This window comes from Dreissena polymorpha, chromosome 9, assembly GCF_020536995.1.
Source record: "Dreissena polymorpha isolate Duluth1 chromosome 9, UMN_Dpol_1.0, whole genome shotgun sequence".
In the NCBI taxonomy this organism is placed as follows: Eukaryota; Metazoa; Mollusca; class Bivalvia; order Myida; family Dreissenidae; genus Dreissena; species Dreissena polymorpha.
Genome location: NC_068363.1, coordinates 19167094 through 19186098, shown reverse-complemented (window position 1 = coordinate 19186098; position 19005 = coordinate 19167094). Strand labels below are relative to the sequence as shown.

The following is a 19005-nucleotide window of genomic DNA, read 5'->3' as shown; positions in this document are numbered from 1 at the left end:
TATTGAAATTGGGGTCACAAGGTCGAAGGTCAAGGTCACTATCACACTAAGTGTGAAAATCGTTTCCGATCAATCGCTCGTCAACGAATTGACTGATTTGCTTGATACTTCACATGTGCATTGGCCTTGGACATACGATGACCCCTAATGAAATTGGGGTCACTTGGTTAAAGGTCAAGGTCACTTTCACAATAAGTGTGTAAATCGTTTCCGATCAATAACTAGTCAACGAATTGATCGATATACTTGATACGTCACATGTGCATTAGCCTCGTAAAGTAGATGACCCCTATTGAAATTTGGAATACTACGTCATAGGTCAAGATTACACTAAGTGTTAAAATCGTTTTCGATTAATAAATCGTCAGCGAATGGACCGATTGGCTTGATACTTCATATGTTGATTGGCCTTGGACATTTGATGACACTTATTAAAATTGAGGTCACAAGGTTAAAGTTCAATTTTACTATAACACTAAGTGTGAAAATTGTTTCCGATCAATAACTCGTCAACCAATTCACCGATTGGCTTGATACTTCACATGTGCATTGGCGTGAGACATTAGATGACTCCCATTGAAATTGGGGTCACTAGGTCAAAGGTCTAGGTCAATATCACACTTAGTGTGAAAATAATTTCCGGTCAATAACACGTCAACCAAGTGACCGATTGACTTGATACTTCACATGAACATTGGCCTTGGACAAATAATAACCCCTATACAAATAGAGGTCACTAGGTCAAAGGTCAAGGTCACTATCACACTAAGTGTGAAAATCGTTTCCGATCAATAACCTGTCAACCAATTGCCCGATTGGCTTGATACTTCACATGTGTATTGGCCTTGGACAGTAGAATACGCCTATTGAAATAAGGGTCACTAGGTCAAAGGTCAAGGTCATTGTTACACATTAAGAGTACACTCGTTTCCGATTAATAACTCGTCAACTGATACACCGAATGGCTTGATACTTCCCATGTGCATTGGCCTTAGACATAAGATGACCCATATTGAAATTGCGGTCAAAGGTCAAGGTCGCTGTTACACACAGTGTGAAATCGATTCCAATCAATAACTCGTCAACTGATTCACCGATTTGCTTGATACTTCCCATGTGCATGGCAGAAGATGACCCCTATTGAAATTGGGGTCACTTGGTCAAAGATCAAAGACACTATTACACACTAAGTGTGAAATCGTTTCCGATCAATAACTCGTAAACTGATTCACCGATTGGCTTGATACTTCCCATGTGCCTTGGACAGTAGATGACCCCTATTGAAATTGGGGTTAGTAGGTCAAAGGACATGGTTACTGGCACAATAAGTGGGAAAGCGTTTTTGATCAATAACTCGTCAACGAAACGACAGATTGGCTTGATACTTCCCAAGCGCATTTGCCTTGGACAGTAGATGACCCCTATCAAAATTGGGGACACTATGTCAAAGGTCAAGGCCAATGTCACAATAAGTGTGAAAATTGTGTCCGATCAATAACTCATCAACGAATTAACCCATTTGCTTGATACTTCCCATTCGCGTTCGCCTTGGACAGTAGATGACCCCTATCAAAATTGGGGTCACTAGGTCAAAGGTCAAGGTCACGGTCAAAATAAGTGTGAAAATTGTTTCCGATCATTAACTCATCAACGCATTGACCCATTGGCTTGATACTTCACATGCGCATGCGACTTGGACAGTAGATGGCCCCTATTGAAATTGGGGTTTCCTCAAGGTTTCGCTAATAACAGATCTCCGTATTCGATTTACTTTTAATGTCATCATTCTCATGCTTACCAAACATTATGAAACCTGAATAAAAATATGATGCAAATACGAAATGAAGCACACAATTTAATAATGACGTATTAAAAATTATGGATTCATTTAGATAAAATGTGATAATAATGACCACGATACAATAATGTAAGAACCAATAACCGGATCGTCAAAACGAAAGTCCACCTGTGTCAAACTTAGCGTAGGAATGAATGTCCGTCATTCACTTTATAATTATGATCAAAGTGGCTTATATTTATAACGTATTTAGTTTCTGACAACTTACTTTCATTATGTGTATCTGGCGCTAAATTAGTCCCAGAAATGAGTACACAATTCTACTACCAGATGAAGACATGTATGCATGTAGGTTTCATAAATTATGTTTTACGACCAGACATCTGCTGCCCGTGGCTTATGAAAACTTGTTGTTATTTATCTGATCACAGCGAGATAATGGGTTTGTGTTGATCACAGGCGCAATAAAACCACAGATCTATCAATAATCAAGATTATTGATTGATCTTTGGTAAAACAACGCGATAAAAAGGCTCAAGCGAAGAGCGTAAAATGTGTGTAAATAATTGAATGAAACAAGTACTCCAATCAAGAACAATTATTTCATGAATTAACCAATATTCGTGGAAATATATATAAGTGCTAATTCTGAAAATCTCATCTTTTGTTGACAAAATCATTACGTCGCAGAATGTTCAAAAGAGTGAATGGTTGAAATCAGATGCAGCGTAGCGTGGAACTATTAGAAATGGATACACGTTCAGCCTCGATCTGGAATTCTGCTAGTCACGTGACTTCGCCATCTTATCAATTTTGGCTGATTGTCAAAAGAAGAAATATGATTTTCTTGTCTAAAAATGGTCTTAGAAAATTTCACTTACAATGGTTGAGAAACATTCTAAGAAGGAATTCTTTCCCTCTAATCTGCAAATAGTCTTTCAACGCCATCGGCGCTCTCGTTAGACATGGTAGATCGCAGATACGTTCGCAGTTCTGAACTCTAGCAAAAAGACGGGATTAAGCTGATACATCGTGCATCAGAAAATTGTAACTCGCTTTCTCTGGTAAATATTCCACAATTGAGTAATTATACTGCAATATAATCGAATCTATATTCGCCCGTATTGCTCATTATGTCGAATGGCGTTACCATGAGCTTAACGCTTATTTATACTAAAGTGTCTTGTTGTGATTTTGTTCGATCAAGTGTGTGATTTTGTTTGCCGTTCCACTGGAGAAAGGCCCGAATTGTGGTTCTACAAAGAACGTTACAATGTACTGACCGTAATATTCATCCATTTTCATGTGCGTTTGTGTTGGGCTCTTACAATGTTAAGTATTAATGTTAAGATCAGGCATGCCGCTGGTGTCAACCTCGAATGATTTGGATTGGTCGTTCCAAGACCGTTCAAAGACGGTGACCTTAGCTTTAATCGCTTTTGTATGTTGAATGTCATATGGGTTGAATAATCCTTCATTGAACGAATGTGTGTTTTAAGAGTGTATTTACAAGTACTTTGTTTACCGTGTCCATTAAATAAGGACCTGCCCTCTAAATTCGCAGGGGCAAATGTTAATATTGAGCCTAAGTAGGTTTGGAAATGTACAAAAGTCATGTATTTTAATGCCGTGTCCAATATAAAAGGTAAGGTTATAATATCGTGATTTTCACCATTTCAGACAATTTTAAAAATCACTTTCCGCGAACCCCCGAATGGTTCCTATGAACGTTCACAATTTCTATAATCTTAATAAAATCGAACCGCTCCTTATTAGATAACCTTTATTTAAAACGTGGCACAAAATGTTTGAACTTCGTCGCTTCGAGTACGTATTTTCGCTGTTTGGGCCATCATGTAATCGTTGGAATAAGAAAGCATGGCGTGGTGTTTTATAACAATATATTTTCTACATCCTTGCATTAACTCGTTAATTCTAAACATGCTTCTTATTTTTAGTTGTTCGGTTGCGAACAACTAAGGTTAAGAGCAAGTTTTGTAAGCCAGTTTTGCTAATGACCCTAATCCTGGTAACTGCCGCATCTGCGCCGAGAAATTATCCGCGGCGCTGTTTCAGTTCTTGAACTGCAATCATTTACAAATTGACACAAACTATGAATATCGTGTTAAATGAAATAATTTTGAAAGGATCGTATATATAAAAAGTTAATAAAACTATTGTTTAGCTATACATGTCGCGAAAGAGTAAGTTTATGAATGATTAAAATAGTCCACTACGTGCTACGTCAGTCAAGTGGTATTTTTGCGCAGCATAGTTCATTCCAAATCTGAGGCTATTAAAAGGTAACGGAAAATAAAACTACTGCTGAGCAACCATGGGATATCGAGATTGCAATACACTATCATGCGTTTTTTGCGTAACCTCTTTGATAGCGCTTGACTGATTTCTGGTAGTAAAGCGTGAAGGGGGATCTGATATGGCTTGGATATCTGCAGCAGGACTTCTAAATGAACTTTGAAAGTAAAACATACAGGTGCGCAGATAAGGCTTTTAGTTACCAACCTCAATGACAACCGATTTTTTTATTAGATCACCGGGAGAAAAACGGAAAAAAATAAATAAAAGAAAAACGTTTTATTTTAACATTCGTATAAATTCCATATCATTATCGTTTCATAATGGTAAGTAAAACGCAGTTCATTGGTAAATTTCGGAAACAATCGGAAATAATTTATCAATTATCGCTAAAACTCATCAGAAAACCAAAAAAAAAAACAACTGGGTTGGTCATTTTCGATATTATTGTTTGTGTGATATATGTTCAAATAATACTTCGCATTTTGACTCGGTACTAAATCGTCCGGGGAAGACACACTGGACTATCGATACAATTTGATAACACAGTATTGCTTTCAATATAAGGAAACAAAAACTACATAAATCATATAGTGTCATGATAAGACGGAAATAGTTTCATTATCTAACCACAAATGTTTGCCGTACTTTCAGTCGGTATGGAAATCGTTGTTGAAAGACTGAAATGCTACCGAAATTCGTCAGTTTGCTATAAATAACACAGGCTGACTTCAATATTTTCTATCGAAAAGTATTGTGCTAAGATGTTCCATTTATAAGAAACACAGATATTTTTATAGACCCGTGTCATGCGAAAATGGGTTTTATGTCATATGCGGCTAGCGAACCTATGGTCCAACCTGCTCGTCTCGCAGTAGGTCAACAGATACATAATGAGACCACGAAACCTTACGTGATTTATAGCAGAATTGAATCCTTTTGGTGAGTTAGTTGTGAAAAGAACAACCTTTAAAGTACATGTATATTTCGCTTTTTTATAGCCATTTGTTAATATTTGCTTATTAAAGTTCCTTCGTATGAATAAAAAAACGTGTGTTTATAAGAGTTCGAAATTGTTGCTGTCGTCTGTCAAGCTCCATGCATGAAAAGCGTGCGTGTTGCAACACACCAGGTGCTGTTACTAAATATAGACGTGCACTTAAGTACATTAAGTATTTTAGGATAAAAAGTTGTAATAGGAATAAATTCACACGATGAGATAGTATTTACCCAACGAAACTATAGAACAAATAAATTAATTGACGAATTAAACATTGCAGTAGATGGAACGTTCATAAAAATATTGGTGACGGGTGGAGTAGAGGAGTTACACGTTAATGTCAGAACAGGAAAATGAATAAAAAGGAGCCGCGCTCTGTGAAAAAGGGGTGTAATGCATGTGCGTAAAGAGTCGTCCCAGATTAGCCTGTGTAGTCCGCCTTTTAAACAATCAAAGTACTGACAGTACTGGTGTGACGATGCTTTTGAGAGGATGGATATAAAAGCATCAAGTTAAGTTTATCTTCATCACCACAATCACCACAATTGTTTATGCTTGGTACGAAAAAAAAATTTGGTACAAAAATTTTGCGAAAAAAATTTGGGTATGAAAACAAATTTGGGTACGAAAAAATATTTGGGAACAAAAAAGTTGGGACCGAAAAAAATTTGGGTACGAACAAAAAATTGGGGATGTAAAAAAAAATGGGTACGAAAAAAAATTGGGTACGAAAAATTTTAGGTACGGAAAAAATTGGGGGAACGGGAAAGTAGTACCTGTAGGGAACTTGACCCACACTCGCACATTTTCGGCCCTTTCCGTCACACATCAGATAAGTGTCTCGAAGGCAATAGTATGAATACACATTTCGGAAGCGGTAATGCGGTCCTACCTACGCTGGTCAAAATGTAAGCGAAATATGTACACAAGTCTGTCAGGAATGATTGAATTAACGAAGAAAATCGTGTATTGATGTAAGTTTTTTGAAGAAATGTGCAGAAAATATATTAAACAAGAGCTGTGTTTGTGAAACACAATGCCCCCTGCTGCGCAGCTTTGAAGCCATATATTTTACCTTTGACCTTGACGGATGACATTGACCTTTCACCACTCAAAATGTGCAGCTCCATGACATACACATGCATGCCGAAAATGGAGTTGCTATCTTCAATATTGCAAAATTTGACCTTTGACCTTGACCTTGAAGGATGACCTTGACCTTTCACCAATCAATATGTGCAGCTCTATGAGATACGCATGCACGCCAATATTGAAAAAGTTATGGCCAATGTTAAAGTTTTTGGACAGACAGACAGACAGACGCTTTATATTAGACATTTGACCTTGAAAGATGACCTTCGCCCTTACCTTTCACAACTGAAAATGTGCAGCTCCATGAGATGCACATGTATGCCAAATATCAAGTTGCTATGTTCAATATTAAAAAAGTTATGGCCATTAAAGTTTTCGGACGGACGGACAGACTGACACACTGACTGACTGACTGACAGTTCAACTGATATAGGCCACCCTACCGGGCGCATAAAAGCAATGGTGATATTTTTCTCAGCCACATAATTGTTAATAGTTTGATATCACAAAATGAAAGTGAAAGTAGAACGGTCAAAAATGACAACAGGACATGCCCGACCGGTCGTGTGTATTTTGGGCGGGATTACATGTTCTATATCAATAAACTGCGTTTTAAATAAGCTTTTCAAAGATGCAAAAATCTTAATACAGTACGATCAGATGACAATTAAATCCCAGAGTGAGTTCGGATACAACAAACGGATCGTATCTCGAAATAGATTCGGAACCCCCTGATTGCAATCAAAAAGAGGCCGACAATTCAGAAAATCCGCGGCGGTTTTCCTGGTAAAACACGTCAGTACCTATTTTTAAACGGAATGCCACTAGACACGGTTTTTGATTGAATTCCTCGAAGTGACGTGTTTTCTCAATGAAAATACCTTTGAAACTAAAAGCCGGGATCGCCCAGGATCGTCCGGAATTATGAAGGTATAAAACTCGACATTAACACAAAGTAACTATAAAATTAATAGTTATTTATCCATTTTAAATAATTTTAATTTGTTGTCATTATGGAAAAGCTATTCCATCCTTTAGACGATTAATAAATCCATTTAGAGGAAGATAGAGACTTTATTTAGATTAGAAGTGTTTTGACAATATTTTTTACGCAATTAAATTAGCAAAACTAATATGAATGGTCGATCCCAGCTTTTAGTAGAGAGTTAACCCTGTACAATTGTAACAACTACCGTAACACGTTATTTTGCTAAGATTCACTTACCATTTCTTGTAAGACGGTAACCCGGCAATCTATGTAAAAAAGGTTTTAACGTTCATGTCGTTGTTTAAGTTTGGCTTTACGGGTGGGGATGGGGGTTCCTCGGATACGAAAAGAAAAGGGAAGGAGGAAAGTAAGCGAAAGTATGAGGAAATAAAAAAACAAGAAAATTTCTCCAGAAATGGTGTGAAGATTACAAATAGATGTCTTAAATAGATGAATATTGAATTCAATAGCATTAGTAAGGCAAGCTACTAAGAATGCTTTAATCATAATTGCGCATCTCCAAGCACAAGAAAATACAAGTTGAATGATAAACATAAAGGTTTTTATAATACTTGGGTCAGGGCACATGAAAGATTGGTCAGGGCTAGTAGGCTTCTGCATTAACTAGCCCGAACGGGCTACTTGAAAAAAAGTTAGTGTTAAGCCCTGATGTGTATATATAATTATTACAAAAAAATAATCGACAACGACTGATTTAGGGTTAAATTTCCCGGGTACATATTAGTATATTTACCGTACCCGGGATACATGTAAGTATACTTAAGAGTACCCGGGGTACATGTACGTAGTACCCAAGCCGACAATGAACAATCGAGCGATACTGGAAGGTGCAACATCTCTCACGCCCCCTAGCATCGCCTTTAGCAGTATTCGATTCTCAACAGGAAAGTGCTGGAGTCATTGATCCCGAGGGACACGAAAAACAATTGATTAATGTTCGAAATAAATAATTTGATTAATGACAATTCTATTATTTGAGCCAGGTCACAGGAAAAGCGCAGTCCAATCAGTATCCAATTAAATTATTTGTTATTGTCAGAAAAACGCTTTTAAGCAAACAGCTTTCAAGCGACTGCAGGCTGATCTAGATTCAAACTGGCCACAATTGCCTTAATGTCTCTTTTACTGTGACACAGTTCATTTAACTTTAAAATGATAAAAAGTACTAACACTAAGAAAGAGTATACAAACCAGTAAAGAGTTTGAAATCAATGTTGAATTTCAGGACAGCTTGGTGATCTGCAAATCCCCGATGAAATGTTGATATCGGGTATCATAGTCATTCAATAAGTCGCAAAATGCTCGAATACAATTTATAAAGCACAATGTGACTAATATTGATAACTAAAAATACCAGTATGCCAGTTTTGCCGTGTCAAGCTGTTACGATCCAGAAAGTCCTTCATTCACATCGAGTATATATCCTTCGAATTCCAACTATTGTTGTCATAAGCGGAGATTTAGTGAATAAATCATTCATATATCCTAAATGACAGCTTCTAAATAGCGAAACAAGCCAATTTATGCAGTAAGAAAGTTTTGAATCGAGACTCTCATGGTGGCGGCCATTGTTGAATGTTGAAACACGAACGATAACTCTGCTAGGAGAATGTTATCAATGACGAGCAATCTCCTACGCAGTGGCGAATGCAAAAGGGAAGTAACTGAAAAATCGAATTATCTCAATCGGACTGGCTCGGTCTTTTACATAGGTCGCCATTGTGAATTTTTTTTGGATGGTTATGATACCTTGGACGATGCTGTTCCAGCATCGTCAAAAATCCAGTTTAGGTAGAAAGCGTCGTCCCCGATTAGCCTGTGCATTAAACACCCTTTTTCACAGAGCACGGCCCATATATAACTGAATAAAGTTCGAATGACTGAATAATGATATGATGATGATTATTTTATCCCATAAAATAGAAGATTTTCTCTTAAATTATGAAATTCCAAATTCTCGGCGGAGTCTTCGATTTGAGTTAATTTCGTTTGATAATGTTGGATGGTGTTTTCAATTTTATTGGATTTTTCGTTGAACATTTTCATCTACTCCTTTGATTTTTTAAGTTTAAGTTTTTTTTTTCGAACTGTTCATTTATAAAGTTTTGCCTGGTTTCCATAGATCTTACTTGTGGCTTTTATTGACATATTCTTCAATATGGTCTATTTTTGATACCTGTTGTTTGATTGTTTTATGTCTTCTATAAATCCTGCGGCCCAAGGAGGGGGGTTCATGGTGTTCTGAAATGGTTGACATGGTTGACTGAGGCCTCCTTATTGGTGAAACGGTGGATAACAGACCCTTAACTGGTTGTTAAAAAGTGGTGTTCCTGTATTAAAGTTCATGTTCCAAATAGACTCGTGTGAACACGTTTTGTCAAAGCTGAAAGCTGTCGGTGTATTGGCTAAATTTACTATTTCGCTGTATTACTTACATCGTTCGTATCGCATGAACTGAAGACTGTGTTTACGTTCACAACCGGTTTTTCCGGTATTTTTGTGCGATAATCCCACGCTTATTTCGGCGGGCTCAATTGGTGATATTGTTTTTCTTGTCTTTGCCTTTTTAACACTTTTTTTGCACTTTTTTTCTTGTTTTTCTTTGATGACATCATGATAACACTTCTAGCTTCATTTTTATCCAAAAATTCTATTGATAATCATCTTAAAAGCCATTTTTTTACAAACTTTCTGGAGCACAAAAATCCATGTCTGCACACCAGTGTGACGTCACTATAAACCTTAAGTACTTAAACTAGTCAACAAATACAAATACTATAGTTAATAATATGTTGGTATATGCGAAATATTACGCTTGTCAATTGTTCCAAGAGTTTATATCAGTCGAGTTAATTGTGTGATGACGTATCACACGATAAGCGGAGCCTGCAGTGTGATGCGAAATAGCACAAGCCACGAGACTGATACAAAATCTTGGAACAATTGACTAGCGTAATATTCATTTTATTATATTCATTAACTAACGAAAACAGTTGACAATTGTACTTTTTGCTTTAACAAAAGTGGCAAAACAATGACTAAAACGGTACGCCATAGTTTATTTAAGACGCGTTTAATACAGTTTATGTAAATTAACGTGTAAACATTTGAACCTGGGAAACACAGGTTTCCGACACGCTTACCTTAATGACATCGTTAATCCAATGTTTATAGCGAGCTGGAGCGAGCAAGCCGTAAGGCTTGCTCGCGAGGCGGGCACTACGGTAACATGTGTATTTGATTGTAGATCTACAGGTTGATTCTGAAAAGTTTGGGATCTGCGCGAGAAATATCCGAACCTGAAACCGGAACTAGACATTTTCGAAGTAAATAACCGGCGTCTCCTGATTGATCATAATGATACAATAGATAAAAATGATCAAATTTACGGCTTTTGTATATTCTAAAATTCTTCTCTGTATTTATTGTAACTATATTTCGAATAACGCATCGGCTTTCTTCGTGTAAAACAGTTGTCTTCATTCCCGGAGTTCCCCGTTCGATTACGTCATCACCAAATTTAGCACTGTAACTCCGATGTTCATAACGTTCGCGCATTTGATTGGTTGAAAAGGTAAGAAATTAAGCTAAAGAAAATCGGAGCTAAAGAAACGGCTACAAACGACTATACTTGATTCTAAACAACAACTTCGTGAAATGTTAAAATTTAATTAAAATATAATCTTTTTTAAGTGTTATGTTTGTTTTTTTGTCAGGCTATGACAATAATCTATGCCGAAATTATTCTGTTTAAATACCATCAATACAAATGCCTAGATTTTGTGCAGCGTGTGATTTTTCAAAGAGATATGACATAATACTATGTAAGTATCATTGTGTACTGGAATTTGTCCGACTCGTTAAAGAAAGGATTACACGGCGAGGCTTGCCATGAGCAACACATCATAAGCATCATAAAGTGACTTACACAAAAACAAAATAATCGAACACAATAATTATAATTTAACGATGCACACAATTGGGATATTAAAATATCTATTGCAACTGGAACCGTTTTGTAGGGTAAGTTGATGACACAATTTCAGCTTTAACAAGAGTTCATAAAAAACTTAAATTAGTATTAACGTTACGCTTACCTTAATGACATCGTTAATCCATTGTGTATAACAATGAAGTTCACAACTTTAATCCAAGGTTCAAAACAAACACATTGAAACGATAATGCACTTCCACTTCTATTCTTCCATGTCTTTATCGAAACTTAGTTTAAATCACACTATTATATGGTATTCCTATCAAGTTTACATTTATAAATGATCAACACACAATCCAAAATACGTTTTGCATTCGTTCGATGCTTTTAAAAACAAATAGTTTACTGTTAAAAAACACCACGTCCTTTATTCCAGATAGTTTAAATAAAACTATTTTGTTTCGTCACAGAAATGACGTCACACGATTTTCCATTTCGTAATATAAAATCAATGGGCTGTTCAATGGCATTTCAAAAAATGAATTAAGAACTATCTTATGTAAACGTATGATGATGCTTCGATTAAAATACAAAGAAGTTTGTAAATAAAGAAAAGGGCTTTATGTTATTTTATTGTGTTTGGCTAAAGGTGGGGATGTCCGACAAACTGCAGTTGTTTGCTCTTTTCACCTTTTTAATATTATAGTCACGGGAGATGAAGTTCTACTTTTTAAGGTAGCTTATTGAGCGGCCACGAAACAAAAAAACTGCGAGCATTATGGTTACCATCAACTAATGCACAGAAAGAATCGGCTTTTAATTTGATTTGAACTCCCCACTCATTCCATCCCGCAAAACCCTTAATTTTTCTAAGCAAGGTAATCATGCTTTTATACAGCATTGCAGTTTACCTATATATTTTTCAAAAGGTCAGATAGCTTAATTGGTAGAACAACCCAGGCCGGCATCATTGCTTATTTAGATGGCTCATGGGGTGGTTTCGGGTTCGAATCCCGATCTGACCTTCGTATGTAAATTTGTGGTTGCAAGGCTTGCAACTGATAGTGTGACAATCTGTTTTGGGCGGGGTTTGGGGCTAACAGTTCAGTTAATCAGGTCACATTCAACCCTTTAAGATGGCCCGTTTATTGTTTTTTTGCTGATTATAATAATTTAAAGTTCATTGCCTTATTTTGTATGCCAGTCTTTACGAACTCCACGTTCTTCTGCTAGAAAGTGCCTTTAATAATTTATTTTAATTATTATCTTTATTACAGTTTTTTGCTTAAACATTCTTTTAAACATTAATCGAGCTCGCTTTGAGGCTTTCCCTTATTTATATTAACAATTAATTTGACAACTCAAATCCAATGTTTATAACAAAAACGTTGAAACGATATGCACTTCCACTTTTAATCTTCCATGTCTTTATCGAAACTTAGTTTAAACCACACTATTGTCTTGTATTACTATCAAAATTTACATTTATGCATGGTGAACACACAATCCGAAATAAGTGTTGCATTCGTTCGATATTTTAAACAAGTAGTTTACTGTTAAATAACACCACGTCCGACATGTCCTTAAATTCCAGAGAGTTTAAATAAAACTATTGTTTTTCGTCACAGAAATGACGTCACATGATGTACTACGTAATATATTTCGTAATATAAAATAGGGGTTTCCTATTTTCGGTGCGCGTAATGTGGCGTCATTAAATGGGTCGAAGAAATTAGTCCGGCTAGTATGATTATACGGAATCGGAAAACAGCGAGTAGCATAATACGGGATTTATTTCAACGATTGATACAACCTGTATTTTGTTAAAAGCATTAAACAGGTTTATAATAAAATTCAGATATTAGGGCAAATGTGCGTTTTTCTGGTGTATGAAGTAAACATGTGTTGCACGTGCGGTATATCCATGTATTCAAATACATTAATCGACGATCGACTGTCCTGCAAACGTCTTCTGTACACCAATCTTTTTTTATTTAATGCGATTACATAAAAAAGAAAATTAGGTTTCTTACCAGATTGGTCAAAGAGAATTATAAAGTGCGATCAAAAATCTATAATATTCGCATATATCTAGATGCAAGTGCAGCACGCTGCAGCCATAAATGTATTATAATTATAATAATAGCAATGATAATAATAGCAATGATACTACTACTACTACTACTACTACTAATAAGTATTATTATTATTATGTTAATTATAATAACAACAACACTTATACTACTTCTTCTTCTACTATAACTACTACTACTACTACTACTACTACTACTACTACTACTACTACTACTACTACTACTACTACTACTACTACTACTACTACTACTACTACTACTACTACTGCTACTACTACTACTACTACTACTAATATTTATTATCATTCTTATTATTATTAGTAGTATTAGTAGTTGTAGTAGTAGTAGTAATAGTCAGGGGCGTAGCGATCTCTCCAAGGATGTGCAGGCACATGTTAGGGGGTCCGGAGACTTCCCACCCCCGGGAAAAAAGGCCAGTGGTGGGTGCGGACGCGATTTTTCTCATTATAGCTTTTAAAAATAAACTATTCGTTTCGATGAAAACAATTTCAACATATATACTGTTTGGGCAACATTTTGCAATTCACTTGCATAGCTGAAGTTTGTTTCATGAACTGCAAGTTCCGACTCTTGGTAGAGACAAAAATGTTGATCACTTTTTCAATGTCCACTTCACTTTCCCGGTGGATGTGGAGCACTCCAAGCGCTGTAAGGCGATCCTCACCCATAGTAGAGCGAATGTATATCTTAATACGCTTCATAGAGCTGAAGGACCACTCACAGGATGCCGATGTTGCAGGCATGCACTGTGAGCAATTCTGTGAGTATCAGCTGTATAAGTGGGTAAGCGTTCCACAAGCGTTCAGTGCATCAAGCAGGATTTTGGGCCGTTTGTCTGCATCCATAAGACTCCATCGGTCCTTCCATCGATTGACCTCTCGGTCCAGCTCCTGACGTTCACATCGGAGGTCCGCTGCATAGAATTTGTATACGGTTAATATGCCTTTATCTGTGACAGACTGTACCCTCGATAAAATGAGCGTCTTTGTCCCGAAACTAAAGCAATGTGAATCGATTTGATGAATCTGTACATCCGAAAAACTATTCAGTTATTTTTGTTTGTATTCATTCCTACATTGACGGAAATTTGAAGGTACTTTGACCGGTCCATTCTTCTGAAAGGATATTACACCGGTCATCACCTGATAGCGTTTCAACCGAACAACATGGATCTAGATATGACGGTGGAATATTACAGAAATTCATTGGTTTAAAATACTTGCACCACAGTAACAAAAAATTATGTACATGCACTGGAAACTCTCAGTCTCTCGATCAGACGGTTTTAACAACATGATGGTTTTAAACCATGAACGATTAAGAGTTTACATAATTCTATAAAAAAATGCGCAATCTATTCTTAATTTGTGTGCATTTGACTAGAGTAAAAAGGCTATGCTTGCTTTCTTAGTTTTGAATATGACTCCTTGAACACGTTTACTGTTCAAAATAGTTTATGTTTGAATTATCTAGGGGGTAATCCCACATAGCCTTCGATTGTTTTTGCATTTTCGGGTGTTTTATTTTTTCAATTTTTATAATTATGTGCAGGCACGTGCCTACACTGCCTACGCACAGCTATGCCGCTGGTAGTAGTAGTAGTAGTAGTAGTAGTAGTAGTAGTAGTAGTAGTAGTAGTAGTAGTAGTAGTAGTAGTAGTAGTAGTAGTAGTAGTAGTAGTAGTAGTAGTAGTAGTAGTAGTAGTAGTAGTAGTAGTAGTAGTAGTAGTAGTAGTATTAGTAGTAGTAGAAGTAGTAGTAGTAGTAGTAGTAGTAGTAGTAGTAGTAGTAGTAGTAGTAGTAGTAGTAGTAGTAGTAGTAGTAGTAGTAGCAGCAGCAGCAGCAGCAGCAGCAGCAGCACCAGTAGCAGTAGCAGTAGTAGTAGTAGTAGTAGTAGTAGTAGTAGTAGTAGTAGTAGTAGTAGTAGTAGTAGTAGTAGTAGTAGTACTACACATCCTATTCTCAGTCAGCTGAGAGACACGATTATTAAAACAGATTTTATGGTGTCCCAATATATCGTGTAGTTGTACCATTATGCCGACTTGAATACCACATTCCTTAAACTCGGTCTTTACGTCGCACGAATAATGGTTATAGTAATTTGTACACGTGTATATTATTTAACTTATATAGAAAATTTGTCCCAGATTACACGATTTTCAGATTTTCTTTAACACATAGTTTGTTCATTAAGACGATGTGCTTTCTCATGCATACTTTATCCGACAGATCCCTCAATAAGCAATAACTAATGATAAATATGTGGTTATCCTCAACGTGAGAAGTCAATTACCAAACGTAACGTCAGTTTTAAAGATCGTATGCGTACAAGTTACGATTATGAACAATCATAACAACCGTTATCTATAACATTACTACATTTGATATAACACAGTGGGAATGTGCAATATATGTTATTGACAAAGTTTATTTATTCTCTGCTTTACATGTATTTACACTGTAATTGCTGTTTTGAAATGTGTGTGACATATTTGGGGACTATTTTCAAAATTTTCATATGTACCGAATGATATGATAGTCAGTACCCAAGGTGACAAATATATGATGTAGTCTATATTTGCCTCGATGAAATGATATTATTTCAGCCCACTATCCTTTAAAGCGGGTATATACGATTTTGTCAAATATTTATGAAATTATACAAAATGTGAAAAACGTATTATACATATATTTCATTATAAATTAAAATAAAAGTTAAGAAGAACATGTGTAGAAAAATGCGAAATAAGCCAGATATTTAATCCTGAAATCGAAAAAGGCTGTACAGTCGAATTCGCCAGCATGTATATAATGCATGTACGATGTGAATCATAATTTAGTTTTAGTGCAGATTCGTTCATACGACACACAGACATACTTTTGTTTTACGGAACATTTTAACGAATATCTTCGTCACAATCGGCTATGGGCGCTTATTTGTTTTTGCTGCGTTTTATGAAATTCGTCTTCAATGTATACTTTTTCTTGTCTATTTTGTATTTTTGTAACATATTTTTATCAATTTATTACAATTCAACACATATAAAAATCGTATAATCTCGCTTTAAATTCCAGAGGAGATTGAAACCCTTGTGCATATTTGCATGTAAAGACTTCTGACAACGCGGGTATAGAAACAGCCTTATTGTAATATTGAGGAACACTTAAAATCTGCGGAAATAATATCCGTCTGTGACATGTCGACATCCAAAGATCTATCAAATTAACACTGTTTATTGGTAGATCTTTGCCGCATCGAATATTTTCTTTTGATAACATTTTGCTAATTTTACTAATTAACATGTAGCTCGACAAAGTAAACTTGCACGAACACCAAAATCTTAAATGAAAACTCTCATTTTAAAACTCCGAAAATCTATGTTTGTTGGACAAAGTGAAGGCGATAGAGCGCTGCTAGGTGACATTATATTAAATCTTCAACGAAAGTAAGTGCCTTTTTTTAAAGAGGTCATTTTCTCTTCTGGTTACAATGCGATTTAGCTATCGCGCACATGCTTTTTATTGTTATTTCCTGTATCATATGCATGTCTGCAATATGTTTGTGCATTTCATTGAATATTATGTTTAAAGAATAAAGCTGTTGGTGCGTTTATTAATTTACAGTGCTTTTGTCCAAATATCGTTTCCGAAACCGTGTTTTCCGAGGGTAGTTGCATTTTGGCGATTTATATTTTTGACTGCAATTATTACAAGAGGACAGATGTATCTTTAAAATGAAACTCGACTTGCAAAATGTGATCTATAGGAAAGGCATATAAAAGGCTATTTAAGTTTGAACTTAATAATGGTACCCTTTGAGAAAAGGAATTAGTGTAAACCAACCTTAAAAAATGAGATACCGCGTCTTCAGGGCCCTATGTTATAGAAAACTACACTTTAACTGTGTTATTTTATTGATTGCATTTTCTAGCGGGATACGTATCACAATGTAGGCGTCTTTTTGTACATCCGAAACAAACACGTTTGACACATCACTGATGTAGATTGCACGCACATACGGCTAAATGAGAAAAATTTCACACAAAAGTTATATGGATATGATACAAATGGCTTTTGTTTAAGTTGTCTTTTAGGTCCTATTTTAAGATAAGATGGGCGAAACCAATGCCTGTGTGCATTTCGAAAATTCTTCAGCCACAAAGGCGTTTTCAAATAACGTTTCTTCGTTCTTCAATATTAAGAGTTTTTTTTAAATATGGGCAGATCCCTCATTCGCCTTAAAGAGTCAATCATAAGATCAGCTCATGCGTATACTTCAAATGGCTTTAGTACACGTGCCCTCTGTCAGCTAGTTACACATTAATATTCTTTAAATCATCGTGTCGCTATATTAACTTTGAATCATTTGCCTTTTAGTACAATAATAAGATGAAATGGTACGTATTTACTTCAGATTATGGTGGATATAATACCATTGCGAGATGGACAAGAGCCGGCTTGACACGTCATCAGAAGGAGTATATGAATATCGTAGGTAAGTCAATTTTTGGCCATATAGAGTATTTGGTATCGTTCAAATTGTTTTGAAAAGAACTTTCTTATGATACCGTTTACGTAGTTTTATATAGTGCGCAAATGCCTTATTTGACAGTTCTAAAACCCCGTAAGTTACTAAACGTAGACAATTTTCGATTCCAAAATCCCGTAAGTCGATAGCCAATGAACTATTATTGCCGTACTATATCTGGTCGATTAAAACATTTGAATTAGATTTTGTACTGACTCACAATTACTTTGAAAAAAAGTTGTTGTTTTAACATAGCAGAGGCTCGCTTTCGACGCTGTGTTTTATTCTTCGCTCTACGAATCTTAAAGTGGTTGATGTATCAGGCTGCTCCAACTTATATGGCAGAGACTTCGAAGTTCTTGTTGATTGTTCAAAACTAGAAAAACAGTATGTAAGCATAACAGGCATATCGCAAGAAAAACTTAAATGCATTTGTGATAAAAAATCATTGAACATTTTGGATGCCTGTTTTGTACAATTACAAATAGTTTGCCGCGAAATACGCGAAATATTGAACATTGCTCATACAGATTTACATGTACGTTTATATGGCAGAGTTTCCACTTGTTTGGACTCCTCCGGCGGAGCTTAGCGGAGCCTTTGCATTGTAGCTCCAGTCGTTTGTCTTCAATTAGGTCAAACATGAGGTTTCATTTATATCTTCATGTATTTCATGTTTTCCGTAGTTTTTCGCGTATATTTTAAAAGACGGACTAATAATAGTGTCTATACACCTGTATGCTTGTCACAATTGGATTTCATGTTTCCGATCTAAGTTTAAACGTTGGATTTATTTAAAGATTGGATTATTATAAAGATTGATGAAATATTTAGGCAACTATTTGTGCTAAATATTTAAGTTTCTTGTAATAAAGCTTTATTTTGTAAGTAAAATTGTGTAACCTCGTGAAATGTGTTTTTTTTGTTACGGACTCTGGAATAAGAAATAAAATAAAAAACATTAAATCCAGTGTGGTTTCGATATATCTGTTAATTTAAGTCGCAGACGATAAAAATAATCGCCGCCACATTGACTTTGTTGCCGGAACCCGGGAATTTCGGTGCGGTAAAAAAAAATACCCTGCACAAGTACAAAGTACTGCAGTTGAATAACATTTAATGTCTTCATTTAAGTACATAAAATGTGTCCGAACAAGACACCGAAAGAGTTCGGAAAGGGAAATAGCTTGTTGCAGGGAAATACTTGTACATGCT

The 19005-nt window shown here is 35.9% G+C and overlaps 1 protein-coding gene across 4 annotated transcripts in view; it reads left to right on the top strand.

Moving 5' to 3' along the window:
- Positions 1-19005, top strand: part of LOC127846465 (uncharacterized) — an 86213-nt gene that overhangs the window by 26855 nt on the left and 40353 nt on the right. For all 4 annotated transcript variants that reach the window (XR_008033515.1, XM_052377719.1, XM_052377718.1 and 1 more), the window contains one exon: positions 17677-17757. Coding sequence is in view for 3 of the 4 variants with exons in the window: in XM_052377719.1 (XP_052233679.1) it covers positions 17677-17757 (81 nt within the window). In the remaining variant the exon portion in view is untranslated. The remainder of the gene's footprint in view (positions 1-17676; positions 17758-19005) is intronic.